Source organism: Aquarana catesbeiana, linkage group LG06 (genome assembly GCF_042186555.1).
Source record: "Aquarana catesbeiana isolate 2022-GZ linkage group LG06, ASM4218655v1, whole genome shotgun sequence".
Classification (NCBI taxonomy): domain Eukaryota; kingdom Metazoa; phylum Chordata; class Amphibia; order Anura; family Ranidae; genus Aquarana; species Aquarana catesbeiana.
In genome coordinates this window covers 249,648,691-249,674,755 of record NC_133329.1, presented here as the reverse complement: position 1 = coordinate 249,674,755, position 26,065 = coordinate 249,648,691, and the positions used below count along the sequence as shown (strand labels likewise).

Sequence of the window (26,065 nt, the reverse complement as noted above, 5' to 3'; positions counted from 1 at the left end):
AGTTTACATGTTCTCCCTATGCCTGCATGTGCATGTTTTCCCTGTGCCTGCATGTGGGTTTCCTCTGGGTACTCCAGTTGCATCCCACACTCCAAAGACCAGCTGGTAGGTTAATTGACTCCTGTCTAAATTGATCCTAGTATATGTATGTACAGTAACTCACCAAATTGAGTACACCACTGACATTTTTGTAAATATTTTATTATATCTTTTCATGTGACAACACTGAAGAAATGACACTTTGCTACAATGTAAAGTAGTGAGTGTACAGCTTGTATAACAGTGTAAATTTGCTGTCCCCTCAAAATAACTCAACACACAGCAATTAATGTAAAAATGGGGGAATAAACTTGTTCCCTTACCTGCGCAAATATATAATATAATATTTGTATTGTTATTTTATTGTATGGGGCTGCTTGTTGTGAGGTTGAAAACCTAAAATTGACGAAAAGTTGTGATGAACCGTTCACGTACTACTAATTAATAAAGCATTAACAAAATAAAGTGCAAGAAAAGTGCAGTATCATGAACGATCACTAGATGTCCCTAGCGGATTGGTTATCATAGGTGAACGTGCAAGATTGAATAATGCAGTCACATAAAATAAACTCTAAAGTGCTTATAGGCAAATCTGAAAAGAATTACCACCCAATATTTCCAAAAAATGTAATATATTGTTAATAAGAAGTGCAAAGTCCAAAAACTTTCATCAAATGATTGCAATGGTGCATGTGATTTCATTGATCCAACAGTGAAGTGTCTAAGGGTCTTCCTCCACAACACCGGTCACACCGCCTGCTCACCAGATTTATATGACCCCCATTACAGGAGTCATACACAGCAGATTGGCACAGGATTATTCCCGATGTTCCTCTCAGCGATTCAGCAAAGGCGCCTCCAAGGACAAATCGGATCAAAGATCACCAAATCTCCAGACATTGGTATGAGAAAATAAGGAAGAAACAGTCTCCCACGGTGAAGTACGTATGTTTATTAAAAAATATCGCAAAAATTTCCACTTGAGTCAAGTGCACATAAAATACAAAGATAAAAAAGAGTGGAAGCAGTGATGCCGCTCCACCTGCGTTTCCACTATGGGCGGAAGTGACGCATTACACTCGACCACATCCAATGTGTTTTGTCAGCATGTCTGACGTCATCGGATCACATGACCTGACACGGTGCTTCCATGCTTTTATACTGCCGTTTATTAAGGATATCCAATCCGATTTAATCCTTCCGATCCGATTAGTAAACAAAAACCTCTAATATGAGTTTGCCATGCAACATTTAGCTCAATTTCTAACTCCCAATATTTAGCTTTGCAAACTCGCATATGAGTTTATTTAATAATCGGAAGGATTCAATTCGGATTGGAAATCCTTATTGGGTGGCTGTATAAAATAATGGAAGCAACGTGTCCAGTCATGTAACCCCTGATGACGTCAGACGTGCTGACGAAACACGTTAATTGTGGTCGAGCGTGATGCATCACTTCCGCCCATAATGGAGCACATACGGCGTCCCTGCTTCCACTCTTTTACATCTTTGTATTTTATGTGTACTTAACTCAAGTGGAACTTTTAGCAATATTTTGTTAATAAACATATGTACTTCACCATGGGTGACTGTTTCTTCCTTATTTTCTCATACTGATGTCTAGAGATTTGGTGATCTTTGATCCAATTTGTCCTTGGAGGCTCCTTTTGCTGAATCGCTGAGACGAACATCGGGAGTAATACTGTGCCAATCTGCTGTGTATGACTCCTGTAATGGGGTCATATAAATCTGGTAAGTAGGCTGTGTGACCGATGTTGGTGGAGGAAGACCCTAAAGCCTCGTACACACGGTACGATTGCTGGCAGGGGATTGTCTGTTGACAGACTGTTGTCCTAAAATCTTACCGTTGGTACGCTCCTTTTGACAATTGTTGTCCAACTTTTGGCCAACAAATGTTGGATGGCAGGCTGGTAAATTTTCAGTGGACAGCGGTTTGACGTCCGATTTTTGTATGGTCAGTACACAAATCCATCACACAAGTCGAAAGTAAAAACACGCATGGTCGGAATTTCGTTACCAAACATGAAATTAGCAGAAGGAGCTCAAAGGGTGGCACTCGAGCTGAAATTCCTCGTAGTACGTCACTACGTTCGTGTTTGTTGCACAACAAGTGTGTATCGTTAGTATTGAAGAAGATCCTGGCACACGCCCTTAAGACAAAAATCAAACACTCGGTTGGCCAACAATCGTACCATGTGTATGAGGCTTTAGACACTTCAGCGTTGGATCAATGAAATCACATGCATCATTGGAATCATTTGCTTAAAGTTTTTGGACTTTTCACTTATTAACAATAGAATTAATTTTTTGGACATTGCACTTTAAATTTATTGTCACACACTGGAGATATCTGGTGGTAATTCTTTGCATATTTGCCTATAAGCACTTTAGAGTTTATTTTATGTGTCTGTATTAATCAATCTTGGACGTTCACCTATGATAACCAATCCACGATGGACATCTAGTGGTTGTTCATGATATGGCACTTTATGATGATAAAACGGAACTTCAGTATTTTTTTCATCTTTTTTTCATCATTTATTAAATCTTCTGCCCTTGTTTTAACTTTGGATAGTAAAACTTTTTTTTTTCTGCCAGTAAATACCTTATACATCCCACTTCCTGTTTTTTGTCTGGTAAAAAGCCTAGGCTTATGACCTCATGCACAGCTATTTCTCTCACTCTCATGAGAGTTTGCCAGGAAGGAAGGGGGGTGAGTCATAAGAGGGCCAATGAGAGCTGCAGAGCTGGAGGTGTGCCTCTGTGTGTCTTTGTAAATCCAGGAAGTGAACAGGCAGCAGCTTCAGCTGCCCACTGTTAAAATGGTTGCAGCCAGACTCAGTGGAGGGAGCTTTCTGCAACCTACTTGGCAAGTACAGAATCGCAGTATATATAAAATAGTGAGGAAAGTGGTTAGAGAGAAGCTTCAGAATGGCAAATATGTTTTTATTACAAGCTATGTCAGGAGACTGCAGTTCCTCTTTAATGCTTTAATTAGCAGGATGGGCGGTTCATCACACAGCCATTAATGTCTAAACTGCTGGCAACGAAAGTGAGTACACCGCTAAGTGAAAATGTCCAGATTGGGACCAAAGTGTCAATATTTTGTGTGGCCACCATTATTTTCCAGCAATGCCTTAACCCTCTTGGGCATGGAGTTCACCAGAGCTTCACAGGTTGCCACTGGAGTCCTCTTCCACTCCTCCACTGTATGAATGTGAGTTAGGGACCTTGGATTGTAAGCTCCTTGAGGGCAGGGACTGATGTGAATGTATAATACATATGTAAAGCACTTTGTAAATTTGTGTGTGTGTATAAATGTATATATTATCTCACAAAAGTGAGTACACCCCTCACATTTTTGTAAATATTTTATTTAAATCTTTTGATGTGACAACACTGAAGAAATAACACTTTACTACAATGTAGTGAGTGTACAGTTTGTATAACAGTGTAAATTTGCTGTCCTCTCAAAATAACTCAACACACAGCTATTAATGTCTAAACCGCTGGCAACAAAAGTGAGTACACCCCTAAGTGAAAATGTCCAAATTGGGCCCTCTCTCATACTGGTCACTGGAAGTTCAACATGGCACCTCATGGCAAAGAACTCTCTGAGGATCTGAAAAAAGAATTGTCACTGTACATAAAGATGGTCTAGGCTATAAGATTGCCATGACCCGGACGTCCTCAGTTGCACTACTTTTCTTCCTGTGGCCCTCAATAGACAAAGAAAGAAAATAGGATTTTTGTACTCAATGTAAAATCCTTTCTTGGGGGACACAGGTCCCACTTTGTGTTTTTTTGCTATAAACCTGAGACATGCAGATAGTCTGTGGGGTTTTCCTAGGCTGGCTTATAGTTTTGTTTGCCAGTGTTCAGTTCTCTTGAAGGTGGCAGTATAACCCCGGGTTACAGTCTGTGTCCTTAGAGGAAAAGGATTTTTTTTCAGTTCTTTATTTATGGACATCAACAAGATTACAAGAAAGTATGTAAATGTCTCAATACAGATCGCACTGTAGTTATTCAAATGAACAACCTATATAGAGCATACAGGGACCAGGAAAAGGTTTTACTGAGCGTAAAAAAATCCTACATTTTAGGCCTTATTCACACTTTCAAATGGGGGCCATTAATGGTTACATAGGGAGACCCAGTGGGGGTTCCTGGTGATTCGCTGCAAGTGGCAGTGCCATTAAAAGCACATCCACGTGCAGTACCCCCACAGCTCCCGGTACAGACATCCCCAGACCACCCCCGGCTTGCAGCACCATTTGTTGATCCTTGAGCCAACTGTGAGTAAAATCAGGGTAGGACATCCCACCAATTTGGTGGTTTTCTTTTTTGCCTTACCCTGCCTCCTTTGTTTTATACTGTTGTTATTGTATTTTAGATTAGATTACATTGTTTATAAAATTTCTGTAGATACGCATGCATCTGCTCCTGAAGAAGTGTAGTGAGGGCCACGAAACACATCAAGCCTGTTAATGCAAAATTATGCGTTTCTATATTTTATTGTATATTCTTTTTTGTTTATACTCTCTCTAGGTCGTATTCTGGCCTTTATTCAATCTGGTTTCAACCAACACTTGTCCTTAAGCACCCTTAATGTACATGTTTCTACCTTATCCTGTGCCAGAAACATATTACTTCACAGTTCCTAACTGAGGCTTTTTTGCAAAGTGTTGTTCATGTAAATTGCCCAATTCAACCTCCTGTGTCACCTTGGGATGTGAACCTGGTGCTCTGTGTACTCCAGAGACCCCCTTTGATCTGTTTACAGAGATCTTATCTTATTGTAACTATAAGGTTGCCTTCGTTGTAGCCATTACGTCTGTTGGGCATGTTTCTGAGATAGTAGCCCCTTCTTGTAGGGAGCCTTTTCTTCTATTGGACAGGGACAAGGTGTTCTTTAGACCAAGTTATTTTTTCTACTCAAAATGGTTTCCACCTCATTGAAGCAATTGTCCTTCCTTCCCTGTGTCCTGCCCCAAACACACCAAGAAAATTGCCTCACACTGCTAGTGTTTGTCAAAGCTATCAGTGTCTTTGTGGCAGCCATGGCTTTTATTTGCAAGAGTTCCTTTTTGTCCCTCCTTCGGGCCCTCAAAACGAACATCCTGCCTCTCGCTTCATTACTGCCAGTTGGATCAGATGAGTTATTTCTGGGGCCTACACCCTTGGGAAAAGAGTCTCCCCTTTCCTTATCACAGCTCATTCTATCAGGTCTGTTTGTGTCTCTTCAGCATACTCCTAGGGAAGGTCCCAGCAAAGTTTTTGCCAGTGTCCAACCACCTGAAGGTAGCCTGCCCATAACCCATGTTCTATGAATACAAGATGGTAAATTCAGATTTACGTCTTTTTTTAAATCATTGTTCTGTCTTCTAGTCTTTCTCATGCAATGCCTATAAAATGGTTTTCTTCTTATACAGCTGGACATTGTACAGCAAGAGTTTGTTCATCAGTCGGGGCTCCAGTATATGGATTTGGTCAAGGCAGCATTCAGCAATAAGGGAGAATGGTTAGCAACTGTGGAAGAATTACAAGGAAATACAGACACCATTGATGTGCAGATGAAGCTCTGGGAGTTTAATGATCAGCTTCAGAGGTAACCAGAAGAACCTAATTAACACATTACAACTGTTCTGTTGAAGTTGAACTCCAGCTCTTCGGAACTGAAATGCCTTACTCTAATTTTACTGCACACTCTGAACTTCTCAGAGTGCATTAGTAACTGCATTTACAGGCAGGATGATGTCCAGCTAGCCCTTTCCTCCACAGCCTTACTGTACCTTGCCTCATTGATTTAGTTGGATTTTAGTTTTTTCAATCGTGGAGGCTTAGTATGTTGGCATTACCTAGGGCAGTCTGCATGCAAATGGCCTCTGCTTAGAAAAGTCCACTTCTGCAGACTAATATCCACCCCAAAGGCCTTTGTGGTTACCAAACTCTCCCACCGTTCCCAGGAGTCCAGGACCACATCAGAGTTTTAGAATGGCAAGTGAGAGGAGAGCGAGGAACATTTGTTCTTTGATCTCCTCTGCAGTGAATGTAGCCAAAAGCGCTTAGCTCTGAGCATTTCTGGTTTCAGAGAGCCAAACAGCTAATCAAGCAGGATCTGTGCTTAAATAGCTGCTTTGGAGGGCAGGGGAGACTATTAGATCCCTGGTGTCTCCATGAAGAGTACCTGTCACCTGCCCAATGCAATCACATGGGCTTGTTAACCCCCTTATCATGGCAATAAAGTAAAAAAAATAAATTGAAACATTAAAAAAATATGTAATGTAATAAAATTTTGTAAAAAGGAAAAAAAAAAAAAAGATTAAACTTAACTCCTATTGCCCTGCACAAACCTGCTAATGCGCACACGGTATGTAAACCCTGATTGCTATGGGGGCAGACGTGCTGGGTTGCTTTCGAGCAGGATTGTGTTTCATAGACGCACACTGCAGCTCGGCCCCACCCCCTGTTCCCTTTGCACAGGATTTGATGACAGCAACAGGAGCCAATGGCTCCTGCTGCCTCAGCAAAACCTGTAAGAGCTGGGAGAAGGTAAAGGGCCACTACAGATGGGCGCAGCGCTGGATCAAATGAGTACTCGTGTGAGTATTTAGGGGGGTGAGGGGGCAATACTACTACTGGGACATTTTTTTACCTTAATGCGGGGAATGCATTAAGGTAAAAAATGTCCACCCTTTAGAACCACTTTAAAAATGTTTGAGCAATAATCTTTATCAACTTGAACACATTTTAAAATAGTTTTGCCATGCAATTTAAAAGTAATTGGCTATTATTTGCAATTTTATAAACTATGAACAGTAACAGATACATTTTAGACATTATTCATTATGTTGTGTGTGTAAAACCATTGTTTGTACTGATAAAACGTCTCAAATGATTACCTTTTAGAAAATAGTCTCTCTTATTTTATCTGTTACCACTGATTATGTCTGTAATTAGATCAATTCTTTGGCATTGCATTTTTGTTAAATCTTCCCAGTATTTGCTCTTTATTGCGAGAGTCACTTATTTATAAACCTTGTCACCAATGTCACCCCACTACTACTTTGTATTCTTTTCAAACTCTTATTTTCTGCTTGCCTCCTTCCCCTGATCTCATTTCTTTTGGTTTTTTTTTTTTTTTTATCTAGGACTAAATTCTTACTATTTTTTTAAAATTGTGAATACTGTATCTGGAAGTATGGTCCTTATATACACACACAATAGCTTCCGGTTTTATTTATTTTTTTTTCTCTTTCTAAAGCTTTGTACTAAATACCACAATCAGTATGCCACATGAAGACAGAATAACATCCCTAGCCTTTCAGAACAAAGGTGATTCGGAAGAAGGTCATCCAGCTTTAGTGACTACAGGAAATGATGGTCTCTTTAAAGTCTGGGTACTAAGAGACAATTCTGACATTTATAGTAAGTAACATTATCTTTTTCCCTCCCCGTCTTTCAGGACGGCCACAGTGACAGACCTTGGCTCCTCCCCTTCCTTAGGAAACACTGCACCAGCCAATAAATGTTCACTTCCCCCTGCCGGACTTCAGTTCTTTGTGTTTCCTTCCTGTTTTTGGGACCTGGCCTGGCAGTCAGGGAGACTGTGGCTACTTGGAGCCCTGTAAGAGACGCAGGGGCTCTCCCAGGGAAGCGGTGAGGTACATACCTGCCGCACAACTCACCACCCCATCTTCACCGAGTGTGGGAGGAAGATCTAGGGGCCCACCATCGCATCCACAGGGCTGTAGCAGGGAGGCAGCTCCGCTCTCCCTGTACATGGGTGCAGGCCGCATTTGGAATCAGACGAGCTGTGTGGCTAGCGACGTAATTTCCGGCGGATGCTTTCCATTGACCCACGATTTCTGTGTCGCGGGGCTGATAGTGGGCCAGGTGCAGTCTGGAGAGGAGTCTGGAACGTGACACAGGCAGCGTGAGACTCCACAGCAGCAATCACCAGCACGGTCATGTCTGAAGCGGACGCCCAGACAGCGCACAGCGATGCTAGCTCCAGCCATCCTAAGGTAAGTGCACCCTGGGGAAGGGTCCTCTCTATCTAGGATTTCCCCCCTCCACGAATGGTTCCTGGTAGTGGGGGGGCGCGGTTCAGATCCTTACTTTTTAAAAGGGTCTAGTGCACTCCCCAGGGCTGTAACCTATATGCAAGGGGAAAGGTGATATTATTTATGTTTTTCTTGCATGTATTTCAGAAAGCTACTGAAAAATCAAGATCGTCACATAGCTCTAAGAGAAAGTGCTTGTAGGGACACCCTAGGGGAATCTTGGACAAAAGTATTGTGCAAAGACTGTATAGATGCATTAGAGAAAGGGCATCAGAGCAGGAAGCAGGGTTAGTGGCTTCAATGAAGCAACTTTCTTCCACCTTTCAGTCTTTCAAATCTTTGAAGGTTTTCAGCTTCCTACTAATCCCTCACCTGCATCCCAAAGTACAACACCTTCACAAGCACAGGGCTCTGCATCTTCCCAACCGGCTGCCATTGCCACAGCAGATGGAACTACTGAGGCCTCCAGAGAGGAGTCTAGGCAAGAGCCAGATAGTGCCACCTCTGGTTCCCAGGAGGAATCGGAGGGAGAGGACCGGGACGGGGAGTCCAGGAACCCCTCAAGATATAAACTGTCCCTGGAAGAGGTAGAGGATCACTTGGGGGCAATTTACACACTACCCTTTGAATTCAGGTGGACAGGAAACCCCTGACACTCTTAAACCGTAAATGGCTGTTACAATAGTGGCCCGTAACCTGGGGCATTGGCTTTCCCAAATTTAAGCTCATATTGAAGCGGGAACTGCCAAGGAAACTATATTGTTATCTTTACGTACTGTTTTGCGAGGAGTGACATATATAGCAGATGCACCCTCAGAGTCTGTCCGCATGTCGGCCAGAACCGCGGCTCTAGCCAACTCGGCCAGAAGAGCTCTCTGGCTTAAAACGGGGCTGGGAAATGGTGCCTCTAAAGTTAAACTGTGCGGGATCCCACTGACAGGAGATCTACTTTTCGGCCCAGGTCTAGAAGCTGTGCTAGACCGCACAGTGGACAAGTACAAATATTTCCCGGTTAAACGTAAACCCCCAGTTCAAACAAAGAAAGGGTTTCGTCCACAGAAACGAAGAGGGGCCCCCTAGCCGAAGGGGGAAAAGAAAACTTGGGGCCAAAGGGGTAAGGGCAGAGGAGGCACGATTTTTCATCCTCCTAAACAGCCCTGAAAAAGCCAATGACCCTCCAAACATGGTGGGAGGAAGACTGGGGGCCTTCCTACCACAGTGGGAGGCGGTTTCCCCCAGTCAATTTATCCTGGGGATCGTACGGAGGGGGTACCGCCTGGTATTTACAAGACCACCCCCTCGAAGACTCCTCATCACACACCTTCCCAGGTGTGCGGCGAAGGCCGAGGCCCTACTGGGGGCATTAAAGGATCTAGAGGAACAAAACGTGGTTCGCAGAGTTCCAAAAGGGGATCTTACTTTCAAAACAGTATTTTTGGTTGCAGTGACAACTGCCAGGAGGGTCAGCGAAATAGAGGCTTTATCGGTCAGACCTCCTTTTTGTGTGTTCTCGGATCGGGTAGCTTTCAAAACCAATCCGGCATTCTTACCTAAAGTGGCTTTGAAGTTTCATAGAAGCCAGGAGATAGTCTTACCCAGGTTCTGCCCTAACTCCTCAGGAGAAAAGGAGTATAGGTTTTATACCTTAGATCCTGCAGTACTTAGAGCTGACGAAAGCAGTAAGGAAGACAGATTCTTTATTTTGTTTTCTGGGGTAAAAAAGGGGTTAAAAAGGGGTATAAAGCGTCTCAACGCACTATTGCCAGATGGCTCAAGGTTACCATTGGCCAGGCCTATACATTAGCAGGAAAAGAAGTGCCTGTTGGTATAAAAGCACACTCTACTAGGGCTATGGTGGCTTCTCAAGTGGAAAAGGCTGGAGCGCCGCCAGAGCAACTTTGCAAAGTAGCAGTGTGGTCCAGTTTTGCCACCTTTGTAAAACATTACAGGGTGGACCTGGTGTCGGCGAATGAGCAAGCCTTTGGGCAAAAGGTTTTGCAAGCCGTAGTCCCACCCTAAGTGGTAAGTGCTCGTCTATCCTCTCATTGTGGCTGTCCTGAAAAACGGGGAGGGAAAATTTAAAGTTACGCTTACCGGTAGCGTCTTTTCCAGTAGTCTTTCAGGACAGCACTAGTTACCCACCCGATTTTATTGGGGGGGTCTTGAGGAAGACCTGAACACAGCAGGCATGATAGTAATATGCGATGGTATGTTATTGATGTGTTCTTGTGTCTCCCCAGCTGGCCGGAGGTGTCTTAGAAAAACTGTAAACTGAATCAACCAGCGCGGACCATAAACCCTAACTGAAAGCAGCTGTGGTACTGTGGGTAAATTTATCAAATCCCAAAAAGATACACATAAAAAGCAGTACAGCGCATATATTAAATAATAAAAGAAATCAATAAAAGTCCATATATGAATGGTGAAATGCAGACAAATCCAGCAATTCCCCTGGTGACACAGGTGACATGAAAAAAGCTTGCAGAGTGACTGTAGTGAAAAATGGCCCTCCACCTTCAGTGACACAAGCCACTCACCTCTATAGATGGACCCCTGAGTCAATCAGTCAGGTCAAAACAGCAATTCCCTCACAGGGATAATGGCAGGAGGAGATACATACAGGATTTGATCAGACATCAACAGCGGGTACGTGGGCAGTAGTCACATGAAAGAGATATGAAAAAATCTAGTGCTCTCTGAATACTGCTAAAACCTTTATTAAAAAGTAGCGGAAACACTTACAATATGATGCACTGTGCCCCAGTGCGAAGGATGGGAGCGTGAGTGTGGGTGGATGATCCACATAGGATAGACAAGCGGAGCGCGGGTGACGTCACGATCCAGTCACGTTCGAATGCCGTACGCGTTACGTCCCTAGAAGGGGGCGGGACTTCCTCAGCGACGGCCGGACGTAGTGACACCTGCTTTAATACATATCCGCTCTTCAGAATGGTCAATAAGCTCCAATGTGTACCCATCTCCATGGCTACCCAGGAGGAAGTACTTGAAGGCACAAAAGATAAACAGGAACAACAATGTCCACAGTACAACTATGGAAACCTGTTATAAAATGGCTATGGATGAATAACCCATAATTAATGTACTAATAAACCTTTTTCTAGACAAACTTTAGGCAAGTAAAAGTGTCAAGAAGGAAAAAAAGGAAAATTAAGAATTAAAAATGACATTAAATCCGCGCTCAAGCTCATTATCCTGGATCATCCACATGCCACAGCATATTAATAATATATGTTAAAAACACATAAACACAACATAATCAACATATAATGAAATTCATAGAACAGTCATTATCGATCGGAAATAAAACAATTAACGTCAAAGTTGACGTTCAGGCCCCCCGGAACGAGGACCTTGGTCTCGTGAATCCAGTGGGATTCTCTGCAACTAAGTTGACGTAGGAAGTTGCCCCCCCCCCCTCCAATGTTTACTCTCTCGATACCCCAAAAGCTAAGACCCCTGGGATTTTGACCATGTACCAATTTAAAATGTTTGGAAACATTATGTGTTTTTAATCCCTTTTTAATGTTGTTGACATGTTCTCCTAAACGAACATGTAAGGGGCGTGAAGTCCTTCCTATGTATTGAAGGCCACACTCACATTGGAGCATGTAGACAACCCCAATTGTTGTACAGGTGATGAGTTGATCTATTTTATATTCCTTACCTGTGGAGGTGGCCCTAAAACTTTTACGTTTTTTTTTAATATTGCATTTAGAATGCCTGCAGGCTGTGCATCGCCCACAGGCATAAAAACCTGAGAGAAAGGAAAACAATCTACTTTCTGATTGTATGGGGGGGATCTACCCCACCTGGGGTTGTCTACATGCTCCAGTGTGAGTGTGGCCTTCAATACATAGGAAGGACTTCACGCCCCTTACATGTCCGTTTAGGAGAACATGTCAACAACATTAAAAAGGGATTAAAAACACATAATGTTTCCAAACATTTTAAATTGGTACATGGTCAAAATCCCAGGGGTCTTAGCTTTTGGGGTATCGAGAGAGTAAATAAAAATTGGAGGGGGGGGGGGGCAACTTCCTACGTCAACTTAGTCGCAGAGAATCCCATTGGATTCACGAGACCAAGGTCCTCGTTCCGGGGGGCCTGAACGTCGACTTTGACGTTAATTGTTTTATTTCCGATCGATTATGACTGTTCTTCGAATTTCATTATATGTTGAATTATGTTGTGTTTATGTGTTTTTAACATGTATTATTAATATGCTGTGGCATGTGGATGATCCAGGATAATGAGCTTGAGCGCGGGTTTAATGTCATTTTTAGTTCTTAATTTTCCTTTTTTTCCTTCTTGACACTTTTACTTGCCTAAAGTTTGTCTAGAAAAAGGTTTATTAGTACATTAATTATGGGTTATTCATCCATAGCCATTTTATAACAGGTTTCCATAGTTGTACTGTGGACATTGTTGTTCCTGTTTATCTTTTGTGCCTTCAAGTACTTCCTCCTGGGTAGCCATGGAGATGGGTACACATTGGAGCTTATTGGCCATTCTGAAGAGCGGATATGTATTAAAGCGGGTGTCACTACGTCCGGCCGTCGCCGCTGAGGAAGTCCCGCCCCCTTCTTGGGACGTAACGCGTACGGCATTCGAACGTGACTGGATCGTGACGTCACCCGCGCTCCGCTTGTCTATCCTATGTGGATCATCCACCCACACTCGCATCCTTCGCACTGGGGCACAGTGCATCATATTGTAAGTGTTTCCGCTACTTTTTAATAAAGGTTTTAGCAGTAGATGTTTAAATATCTCTTTCATGTGACTACTGCCCACGTACCCGCTGTTGATGTCTGATCAAATCCTGTATGCATCTCCTGCCATTATCCCTGTGAGGAATTGCTGTTTTGACCTGACTGATTGACTCAGGGGTCCATCTATAGAGGTGAGTGGCTTGTGTCACTGAAGGTGGAGGTCCATTTTTCACTACAGTCACTCTGCAAGCTTTTTTCGTGTCACCGGAGGAATTGCTGGATTTGTCTGCATTTCACCATTTATATGGACTTTTATTGATTTCTTTTATTATTTAATATATGCGCTGTACTGCTTTTTATGTGTGTCTTAGAAAAACTGAAGTCCGGCAGAGGGATGTGAAAATTTATTGGCTGGCGCAGTGTTTCCTAAGGAACGGGAGGAGCCAAGGTCTCTCATTGTGGCTGTCCTGAAAGACTACTGGAAAAGATGTTACCGGTAAGCGTAACTTTAATATTTTCTATTGAATCTTTAAAAACTTGTACATTTGTTAGTGCATACTGAAGTTCCAAAAGCTTTGCTTCAGTGTATAGTTTGATAAAAATGTGCACAGGGTAAACCTTTTTGACTGATATGTTTTGTGGTTGTGTGTTAACTCTGCACTCTGCCAAGACTAATTGGAAATGATGCACTCATGTTTGCTTATTACTATTGATTTTATCTTAGTAGCCATTCAGGCTTGCATGTGAATTGTAGCCAAACATTGGGAGGCGGCAAATCAGTTTTTGAATTTCATTAATGAAAGTATAGGACATCAAGCAAATAGAATGTGAAAGTTGCATAAAATGCCTTTAAATGTAAATTTTACATTTATACTATCTTATTGTAAATGTAAATTCAATCATAGCCTTATAATGGAACACCAGGAAAGAATCACTTGTGTTTATCATTTATTGTGAATGGTCCAGACAAGTTTTGTGCAATCTTTTTGCAAATACACTTAGAGGGTGGCTGGGGATGTAATTTTTTTTTTTTGTCCTGGAAACGGACTGAGCCATAAGACTTTGCAGCTCGGACTGACAGTTCCAACTTATGTAAAATGAAAGATGGTGACTTGGTTAAATTGATGATAGGCAACTCCTATCCTCATATTGATTAGTGGTTCCAAATTAATAATAACTACTGCAGTAGGGAACAGACACAAAAGATACGCTCAGCATCTTTCCAAATAACTGTTCTGCTTTATTATGACGCAATTGAAGGTTTTTATGCACATGATTACGTAGGTGTCACATTAATATTACAATTGTACGTTTATAGTAACAAGGGGCGTTACATAGGCAGGTTAATTCTAATCAGGACTCGAAAGAATGTAAACATTTACTGAAAACATTATTAGTGCTGTGTGCACAGTGAGGGCAGTGTGCAATACATACAAAATACAATACAATTATATACAGAACGTACAAATTTCCATTACGGTCTCCCCTCTTTTGATCAATATTTTGATCACTAACCATACCTGCTATAACCTTTAACCTGGAACCTCCACACGCTTAGGAGGAGGTAGTCCTGGCCAAAGAGGCAAAAAAAACTCCATTGTGGAGAAAATAATAGCTGAGCAACTTTTTCATTACAAAATGACTTTTCATTGTGAAAAACAAATGATTGATAAGACATATTTATAGAGTACTGGCTGTACACTCCTGTGGCCAGAATGGCCTTCAAGCTTAATTGTTGGCATGCTGACTTATCAGCAAATGTAAACACAGACAATTCTACATAAAATGGAAGACGTACAAAAGACAAATATGACTTCATCATGGCTAAACTACTTTTCAAATATATATATCCCTTACAATTAAAGTAATTGAATCAAAAAGTACCCTAGACTGTGATCACAAGAGGCAAACAAATCAAACACAGAGATTTCTTTAATTTAGTCATTTTTGCAGTGTCTGGTGTGGATCCAGGTGACTTTTCCTTCAAGTACTGTACATGAAATAGATGCTGTATTGAGTCTCCAAACATTTCTTTATATATAAATGTCTCTTAACAATCCACAAGTCACCTGGCTTTAGTTTTAGATCCTTCCAAACTTTTAGGATCTGGAATTGGGGAGAAAACACATAAATTAGTTGATAAAAAAACCTTAAAAGATCAGCAACATTCTCTGTGAGATCCGAATGGAGGACTTCAGCTGCTGAGACAAAATATTAGCAAGTGAGTAACACACTCCCAAACAAAATCCCATAGGGAGAGAGTCCAACATCCCCCTTAGGGGCTTCATCAAATATAAGAAAACATTCAGGCAAAAGTTTTCTAGTTTCTTACTCTACTTTGTCCGCTACGTTGCAGACAGTAGGGGGTGTAAAAGCCTCAAAACTTCTAGTAAGGACTCTCCTATAAAAATGATTTCCTCTGTTACTCTCTGTACTTTCTGCACTCTGTACTTACAAACTACTTCTGATAACACTTTTTACTGTGGCCTTTGCAGTAGCATTTGCCACTGGACATCCAGAAAACATGTCCATACAGACAAAATGCATACTCGTAAGATCCTAACTTGGGCATCTGGATATATGTTTTTGTAATCTCTGGAAGGGATGTTCAGCTTTTGGTAACACCTTTGGTAACAGGTAAAACAAGAAGTGGTATGTTATAAAAACAACTTTGGAGAACCCTGGCTCTATCCCACGCTCATTTACTAAGGCAGCCATAACTGCTTGTGACTGATGACACGGTCCATGTGTCAAGTTGAAGGGAAAAGAGTGGCTGGCAGACATAAATTATCACCTTTTTCCAAAGTCCTGTTTCATAAGAAGTTGCCCCCTGTGGACCACTTGTTCTTCTCGTTCTGGGGTCCTTAAAGTTGAATTATTAATCCCAGCTATACTGGGCCAGAACTAGGGTGGAATCTGTGAGTTGCACAGACCCATCAAGTGTCCGGGGCTGTAAATGCAGCATCCTTAGTCACCTGGTCTGCTTCCATGTGTGAAAGTTAATATGGCTACCTCAGCAAGAAGCTGGAAGGCTGAAAACAGCCAATCAAATTAACTTGGCATGCTTTGTTGGTTTACCTGCTGAAGTTAAAACAAACTTCTGGCCCTTCAAATGGAACCAAAAGCTCTCTATATCTCGACTATCTATATAAATATACACTCTTTTATAGCTCACAGGCTTTACTAAAACATGGAGCTCTGCTTCTTGAGCTGGGGAAAAGGGATCCAATGACTTTGAATACAGAGTATCCTTCTGGGTGATAAACTGCATCCTCAAATCTACAAAAAATGTAATATCTAGGTCTTCAGGGAGTGTGTCCTGCACTGGGCTCACAGCAAACGATTCCTACACGATCAATTTAACACACGTGTCTTCCTTTGTCTCCAGCCTCCTCCAATGGAGGCAATAAGGTGGCTGGATTCGAATGTACGCATTTTTCATTGTTAGATTTGTACATAAACACTCATATTTTAAACCTTTCATTAGACAAACATTTAGTTAGCTGTATATTTGCTGCGCAGAATGTCGGACCATTAAAAATTAAATGTTTGACCAAAATAATGTCTAACTTTGTCTAATAACACCTTTGCATAAAAGCTACATCTCTGATATATTGGGGTGAACCCTTCATTACTGGGTCCAGCTTGCATAAATTATATTACAATGGCTTGTTTTCTATCATGCTGTTTGTGTAAGAACTCCAGTTTCATGTTTCAAAAGACAAATTTTTCCTGGCAATATTATAATAAATGATAACAATACCCTGCGGTCATGGAGAGATGCCCATAAATCCAAAATATTCTTCTGCTTATACCACGGCACTTACAAGGAAAAGGGGCACATCATTTCACAATCCACACATTCTGCTTTGGATTTCAAAAATAAAAATAAATAAAAACAAAAGGATCAACAATCTGTATGATGGACCAGAAAGCATCAAAAACTATAAAACAACTGGCTGCAGGTGGCATCTATCCTAACAGGATGTGATGATTTGATGTGATGGGTCTGTTATATTTAAATTTTATTTATTATAACTCTCACATCATGGACCGCACATCAAGTTATTATCAAGAACCTTAAAATTTCATTTTTGTAGAAAAACTTCTTATGTATCCCATCCATCTTGGCTTTGTTAAATATTATGGCAGCTGTATTCCAAATAACAACCTCATCTTAATCTCTCTTTTCTCTCAATAAGGTCTTATTGAATAAATGTAAAATTACAAAATTGTTATCTTAATCTAAACTAATCCCATTTTTACAAATTTCCCCAATAACCTGGATTTTATTTCCAACCAATGGTTGTCTAAACCAGTTTCAATATATCTATATTAATAAAATTGTTAAACTCATATTAGAAATGAATACTCATTATTACTTAATTTTACTTTAATTTCCCTTTTTTAAATGCACTGTTTCCACTATCAAAGGATATTCAATTTGTGTAATACACGGTTAAATGTACCTTCATTTTACCATGTCTGGAAAACGGATTCAAAATAATTGTGATCACATTGTTTATCATTAGATTCGTTAACCCGGCACATTTTGTTATAAATGTTTTGTCTCAAAAACTGGAATTGGCATGGTGTCCTTCCAGCTTATCACTGACCTCTCATCTCAGCCACATTTCTTTCAGGAGAGCACAAAGGAGGGGGTCACATCTGCGTACATGACACACACAAGCAATAGAACTAAAGGTCCCAGCATTCGCACACACATACACCAATATCTCTCTAAAATTTCCCATTTGTACACAAAACATGCATATCATTCTCTCACTGTCTTTTAACTCTTTAATATTTCCCTGCCTAAATTCTGCTTTCCTTATTTTGTTTAGATATCCTTTATATCTAGCTTCTATGATCAGACGGGCAGCCATATTGCTCATCCCATCTTCCCTCTCTGACAACATATAAAGTATTCTGTTTTAATTCTCATTTCTCTGTTTCTTGACTTACCAGTGGTAGTGCCTGACTCCAAATTCATCCCACAACTTAACATGAAAATGTCCCTTTCTGTCTAGTGTTAATGTCAGCCTTGATCCATCCTGCTCACATAGCTGTTTCTCTAGCTGTTTACTCTGCATGATTCTTAGTCCCTGTGGACTTTGGTGTTAACCCAGTTACCCATTGTGGATCCCTGTCCACTTTAACCATTAATCTAGGGGCTCAGTATAGGCGGAACCGCACCTTCGGTTCATATATAGCGCTCCTCTTGCGCTGGGCATTTTTGAGGGTCTCTTACCCTTCATTCCCTTACTTAATTCAATGCCCATAATGACTGGCCAGTCTTCTCTACGTGTGCCTATACCCTCTTGCCTCTAAACTACTTTATCTAGCAGATGTACTACATATACCTGTGTAAGGAAGATAGGGGGCGCTAGATACCATAATAATCAAGTGCTCTAAATAAATAAATCTCCTGCATTACCAAAAAAATGGAAATGTAGAAAAGCTAGGGGGCGCTAGATACCATACTAATCAAGTGCTTTAAATGAATAAATCTCCTGCATTACCAAAAAAATGAAAAACATAATAATGACAAATCATAATTAGATTACACATTGAAGTGCCCACAATAGTGAAAAAAATATATAGTGATTGATTGTCCACATAAAAAAGTGATTTGAAGTGGTTGAAGTGATATCTTTCAATATTATCCCAATCTTGTTGCTGTAAACAAAAGATTTTCCATCACCAAAGGAAAATAAGAAAAGGAAAACACCTCGAAGTAGTAGATATCTGCTTACCAGATACCAATGACTCCTTTAGTTAAAAAGAGAGTCACTAGCGCTTGTGCAGGGTTGTGCCTGCTCACATGGATGGCCGGACTGTGGTTGGTATTATAGGCATGGATCGTTCCCGTCAAGCTCATTCAAGATAGGATAAGGATACATAGGAAACAAAAACAGTCTCCATAGCGTAAAACCATTTATTAAAAAAGTAAACAAATTAAAAAGCCAAATGGCCGCTTACATTGGTGGGTGCCTACCCGGCACTGGGGCTGCTTGCATGTCAGGGTGACTTCGCAGTCAGAAAAAGCTTTTCATGTCTCCTCCACGCTGGCGTGCGTTCCAGCTTACACAGGGGGGCAGCCAAAGGATCCGGATGTTGTTGGGTGATAGGACATGTGACCACGTACCGCTCCGACGTACGTTTCGTAGTGAACGTCTTCAGGGAAGCGTACGTTGGTCACTGGAATGGTGGTTTTTATTAGGAACAGGAAGGGGGCGGGTAATTGGCAAATGGGCCACAGGAACTGTGCTCATAGCAATAAAGTTGGAAAGTTCAACTATGGTCTGGAGCATTAGCTCAATCTTGTGGATATTTACTATATTGTTCACAAAAAACTCCTTAATTTAAAACGAATGTGACTTTTTATTAGGAACAGGAAGTGGGCGGGTAATTGGAAAATAGACCACAGGAACTGTGCTCATAGCAATAAAGTTGGAAAGTTCAACTATGGTCTGGAGCTTAGCTCCATCTTGTGGATATTTACTATATTGTTCACAAAAAACTCCTTATTTAAAACAAATGTGACTTCATATCAAACATCTCCTAAGTGGAGACGACATGCTGTTATAGTCCCCCTACTGGTTAAAAACAGGTAGGTAAATCCACCCATATAGGTGGTGGGGAAGTGAGAAAAAATATATAAGTGAATAAAATTAATGGTGGTGTTTTTGTAGAGAGAAAGGGGGGGGGACTCATGTAACCCTGAATTCTATAACAGCCCCAGTCTCGGTTTACATACAAAAATGATTACAAAACTAAATAGCATTTATTAAACCTTAAAAGGCTGCAATATAACCTATCCCCGTCTGACTCGAATAATAAAGGGGACAAAGAAGAGGGGGGGAAAAAATATTCCATCTTGCACCCTGGACAGCTATCTCTGACCTCAACCATAATACAAGTGGTGCCTAACTCACTCACATGATCTGAGGTGGACAGATAATGATATTCCTAGACACTCCTGGACTCAATCATTTGTAAGAAAACAATTAAGGTCCAGATCTATATTCATCCCATGTGGTTGCATAGTCCGTAATTTATAAAGCCAGTACGTTTCATTCCTAGATATTGCCCTTTTCATATGGGTACCTCTCCAATCCCTAGAGATTTTGTCAATCCCATAGAATGTACACAGTGATGGGTCACTATCATGGTAAAGTTTGAAGTGTCTTGATACACTATGGTTAGGGTATCCCTTTTTAATATTTGTTAAATGTTCATTTATTCTTACTTTCAGTTGGCGTGTGGTTCTGCCCACGTATTGAAGGGAGCATGGGCATTCCAGAACATATGTTACGTGATCAGAATCGCATGTAATGAGAGGTTTGATATCAAATTGTTGTTGTGTTACTATAGATTGGAACTGGGTCTTCTTTTTCTTGGTACCTGGTTTTCTGGTTATTTTACAAGCATTGCATCTAGTGCAATAGTTTAAACCAGAACCATCCAGAAAAGTGGGAGGTTTCCCGGGGGGATCTGGTACGTTTGGAGCCAAGCGATTCCTAAGGGTAGGGGCTCTTCGGTAGATAAACTTAGGTTTATTGGGCAGGGAAGATTGGAGATCTTTATCTTTGAGTAGGATAGGCCAGAATTTTTTGAAGATACCTTCTACTGTTTTGTATTGGCGATGAAAGCCCGATATGAACGCACAGTCACCCTTATATTCTTTTTTTGGTTTAGGGACCAATAGGGACTGTCTGTCCATATGTGAGACCAATTTTGTCAAGATATGGGCGGGGTATCCCTTTTCTCTAAATCTAGTGGTGAGAATTGCTGCTTGTGTGAAATAATCCAAGATATTAGCACAATTTCGCTGTATACGCATGTATTGCCCTTTCGGTACAGCTCCTATCCATTGCGGATGGTGACAGCTGTGTGTAGGGACATATGCGTTACGGTCAGTTTCTTTAAAAAAAGTCTTTGTACTAATATGATCACCTTGTTTGAAGAGTGTTAGATCCAAATAATTCACCGTGGCCAAACTGTACTCCGCTGTGAACTTTAGATTGTACTTATTCATATTCATACTCTCCAAAAACTTGTTAAAACTTTCTTTGGTTCCCTCCCACAGAATCATCACGTCATCTATGTATCTTTTATACAGAAGAAGTGAGTGAGGTCTGTTTTTGAAAATGGTCTCTGATTCCCATTTATTTAACGTAATATTCGCCACGCTAGGTGCATAGCGGGCTCCCATGGCTACACCGCCAATTTGATTGTAGTATTCGTTTAATGCCCAGAAATAATTATTCCCCATGGCCATAGATAATCCTTTAATCAAAAATTTGATTTGTGATTTTTTCAGGGTGGATTGGTTGGTGAGAGCCCACCTCACTGCTTCTAACACATCTGTTTGGCGAAGGTTTGTATACAAAGACTCGATGTCTATTGTTACTAGTAAGGTTTGATCCGTGATGATGGTAGATTGTAACAGTGTAATTAGTTCTCGACTATCTTTGAGATAGGATTGGCTCTGTGGGACTAGAGGCTGGAGGAAAGTGTCGAGGTATTCCCCCACCCTAGAGTACAGAGAGCCAATCCCACTCACTATTGGACGGCCTGGTGGGTTTACCTTATCTTTATGTATTTTTGGTACTATGTAGAGTACCGGAATTCTGGGTGTAGTTAGGTTCAAATAATCTGCTTCTTTCTGAGTTAATATTTGTTTACTGGTACCTTGGTTAATCCAATCTAATAGTTGTTGTTTCAGTTGTGGGGTAGGGTTACTTTTAAGCTTTTTATACGTTGAGGTGTCATTCAACTGTCTCCTTAGTCCCCTTTTGTACACAGTAATTTGAAAAATAATTCGGTGTTCAATCCCCAAAAGGGTTCCCACCACCACATAGAAGTATTCAAGAGTATGGTCCAAGATGAAGTACGACAGATTGAAATATCACAACATAAAAACAACCAGAGAATATGGGAGGGAATAAAAAAACTGGAAGAGAACAAACAGATAGTGGTGAGACCTGCTGACAAGGGGGGAGGTTTGGTAGTACTAACCAAAGAAAACTATAATACAGAACTAAGGAGACAGTTGAATGACACCTCAACGTATAAAAAGCTTAAAAGTAACCCTACCCCACAACTGAAACAACAACTATTAGATTGGATTAACCAAGGTACCAGTAAACAAATATTAACTCAGAAAGAAGCAGATTATTTGAACCTAACTACACCCAGAATTCCGGTACTCTACATAGTACCAAAAATACATAAAGATAAGGTAAACCCACCAGGCCGTCCAATAGTGAGTGGGATTGGCTCTCTGTACTCTAGGGTGGGGGAATACCTCAACACTTTCCTCCAGCCTCTAGTCCCACAGAGCCAATCCTATCTCAAAGATAGTCGAGAACTAATTACACTGTTACAATCTACCATCATCACGGATCAAACCTTACTAGTAACAATAGACATCGAGTCTTTGTATACAAACCTTCGCCAAACAGATGTGTTAGAAGCAGTGAAGTGGGCTCTCACCAACCAATCCACCCTGAAAAAATCACAAATCAAATTTTTGATTAAAGGATTATCTATGGCCATGGGGAATAATTATTTCTGGGCATTAAACGAATACTACAATCAAATTGGCGGTGTAGCCATGGGAGCCCGCTATGCACCTAGCGTGGCGAATATTACGTTAAATAAATGGGAATCAGAGACCATTTTCAAAAACAGACCTCACTCACTTCTTCTGTATAAAAGATACATAGATGACGTGATGATTCTGTGGGAGGGAACCAAAGAAAGTTTTAACAAGTTTTTGGAGAGTATGAATATGAATAAGTACAATCTAAAGTTCACAGCGGAGTACAGTTTGGCCACGGTGAATTATTTGGATCTAACACTCTTCAAACAAGGTGATCATATTAGTACAAAGACTTTTTTTAAAGAAACTGACCGTAACGCATATGTCCCTACACACAGCTGTCACCATCCGCAATGGATAGGAGCTGTACCGAAAGGGCAATACATGCGTATACGGCGAAATTGTGCTAATATCTTGGATTATTTCACACAAGCAGCAATTCTCACCACTAGATTTAGAGAAAAGGGATACCCCGCCCATATCTTGACAAAATTGGTCTCACAGGTGGCACATATGGACAGACAGTCCCTATTGGTCCCTAAACCAAAAAAAGAATATAAGGGTGACTGTGCGTTCATATCGGGCTTTCATCGCCAATACAAAACAGTAGAAGGTATCTTCAAAAAATTCTGGCCTATCCTACTCAAAGATAAAGATCTCCAATCTTCCCTGCCCAATAAACCTAAGTTTATCTACCGAAGAGCCCCTACCCTTAGGAATCGCTTGGCTCCAAATGTACCAGATCCCCCCGGGAAACCTCCCACTTTTCTGGATGGTTCTGGTTTTCACTATTGCACTAGATGCAATGCTTGTAAAATAAACAGAAAACCAGGTACCAAGAAAAAGAAGACCCAGTTCCAATCTATAGTAACACAACAACAATTTGATATCAAACCTCTCATTACATGCGATTCTGATCACGTAACATATGTTCTGGAATGCCCATGCTCCCTTCAATACGTGGGCAGAACCACACGCCAACTGAAAGTAAGAATAAATGAACATTTAACAAATATTAAAAAGGGATACCCTAACCATAGTGTATCAAGACACTTCAAACTTTACCATGATAGTGACCCATCACTGTGTACATTCTATGGGATTGACAAAATCTCTAGGGATTGGAGAGGTACCCATATGAAAAGGGCAATATCTAGGAATGAAACGTACTGGCTTTATAAATTACGGACTATGCAACCACATGGGATGAATATAGATCTGGACCTTAATTGTTTTCTTACAAATGATTGAGTCCAGGAGTGTCTAGGAATATCATTATCTGTCCACCTCAGATCATGTGAGTGAGTTAGGCACCACTTGTATTATGGTTGAGGTCAGAGATAGCTGTCCAGGGTGCAAGATGGAATATTTTTTCCCCCCCTCTTCTTTGTCCCCTTTATTATTCGAGTCAGACGGGGATAGGTTATATTGCAGCCTTTTAAGGTTTAATAAATGCTATTTAGTTTTGTAATCATTTTTGTATGTAAACCGAGACTGGGGCTGTTATAGAATTCAGGGTTACATGAGTCCCCCCCCCCCTTCTCTCTACAAAAACACCACCATTAATTTTATTCACTTATATATTTTTTCTCACTTCCCCACCACCTATATGGGTGGATTTACCTACCTGTTTTTAACCAGTAGGGGGACTATAACAGCATGTCGTCTCCACTTAGGAGATGTTTGATATGAAGTCACATTTGTTTTAAATAAGGAGTTTTTTGTGAACAATATAGTAAATATCCACAAGATGGAGCTAAGCTCCAGACCATAGTTGAACTTTCCAACTTTATTGCTATGAGCACAGTTCCTGTGGTCTATTTTCCAATTACCCGCCCACTTCCTGTTCCTAATAATAAAAAGTCACATTTGTTTTCAATTAAGGAGTTTTTTGTGAACAATATAGTAAATATCCACAAGATGGAGCTAATGCTCCAGACCATAGTTGAACTTTCCAACTTTATTGCTATGAGCACAGTTCCTGTGGCCCATTTGCCAATTACCCGCCCCCTTCCTGTTCCTAATAAAAACCACCATTCCAGTGACCAACGTACGCTTCCCTGAAGACGTTCACTACGAAACGTACGTCGGAGTGGTACGTGGTCACATGTCCTATCACCCAACAACATCCGGATCCTTTGGCTGCCCCCCTGTGTAAGCTGGAACGCACGCCAGCGTGGAGGAGACATGAAAAGCTTTTTCTGACTGCGAAGTCACCCTGACATGCAAGCAGCCCCAGGCACCCACCAATGTAAGCGGCCATTTGGCTTTTTAATTTGTTTACTTTTTTAATAAATGGTTTTACGCTATGGAGACTGTTTTTGTTTCCTATGTATCCTTATCCTATCTTGAATGAGCTTGACGGGAACGATCCATGCCTATAATACCAACCACAGTCCGGCCATCCATGTGAGCAGGCACAACCCTGCACAAGCGCTAGTGACTCTCTTTTTAACTAAAGGAGTCATTGGTATCTGGTAAGCAGATATCTACTACTTCGAGGTGTTTTCCTTTTCTTATTTTCCTTTGGTGATGGAAAATCTTTTGTTTACAGCAACAAGATTGGGATAATATTGAAAGATATCACTTCAACCACTTCAAATCACTTTTTTATGTGGACAATCAATCACTATATATATACTGTGGGCACTTCAATGTGTAATCTAATTATGATTTGTCATTATTATGTTTTTCATTTTTTTGGTAATGCAGGAGATTTATTCATTTAAAGCACTTGATTAGTATGGTATCTAGCGCCCCCTAGCTTTTCTACATTTCCATTTTTTTGGTAATGCAGGAGATTTATTTATTTAGAGCACTTGATTATTATGGTATCTAGCGCCCCCTATCTTCCTTACATTCCTTTTTTTGATTATCTATTTTTTTGATTATTCAAAAATTGGGGAGCAGCTTACACTGATTGTTTGTTTATATATTTCCACAAATTTTCTTTATTTGGGAATGTTTTCTTACTAGATGTATCACCAGTATATGTAATTCATATATATTATCTGCTATCGACACCACTGGCGCGAAGGTTTTTACTATTTTCTACATATACCTGTGAACAGCACTATTCTTCCCTTTCTTATCTATAACACTCCGATGGAATATAGACAGTGACAACATAACATATAACCACCAATCAATACAGTTCGATTAAGGGGAGTAAAATAGGTACCCTTTGTCCCGAAAATGCCTTACCAATCAAGGAAGACTGATAACTCAAATGTAAGCAAAAGGCTTACCTCAGCCGGCTGATTATCAGAAATTCCCGGATCGTCTCAAGCTCCTCGTTTCGGATACTCAGGGTCACATGGAATCCCCTCCTAAGGCAAAACTCGCCATACTGACTTAGTTAAATTGATGATAGGCAACTCCTATCCTCATATTGATTAGTGGTTCCAAATTAATAACTACTGCAGTAGGGAACAGACACAAAAGATACGCTCAGCATCTTTCCAAATAACTGTTCTGCTTTATTATGATGCAATTGAAGGTTTTTATGCACATGATTACATAGGTATCACATTAATATTACAATTGTACGTTTATGGTAACAAGGGGCGTTACATAGGCAGACTAATTCTAATCAGGAC

At 40.8% G+C, this 26,065-nt stretch overlaps 1 protein-coding gene across 4 annotated transcripts in view; it reads left to right on the top strand.

Annotated features, from left to right (window-relative positions):
* Nucleotides 1-26,065, top strand: part of WDR75 (WD repeat domain 75) — a 168,135-nt gene that overhangs the window by 84,410 nt on the left and 57,660 nt on the right. For all 4 annotated transcript variants that reach the window (XM_073633163.1, XM_073633165.1, XM_073633164.1 and 1 more), the window contains exons 12-13: nt 5,493-5,668; nt 7,325-7,488. In XM_073633163.1, the coding sequence (XP_073489264.1) occupies nt 5,493-5,668; nt 7,325-7,488 (340 nt within the window). The remainder of the gene's footprint in view (nt 1-5,492; nt 5,669-7,324; nt 7,489-26,065) is intronic.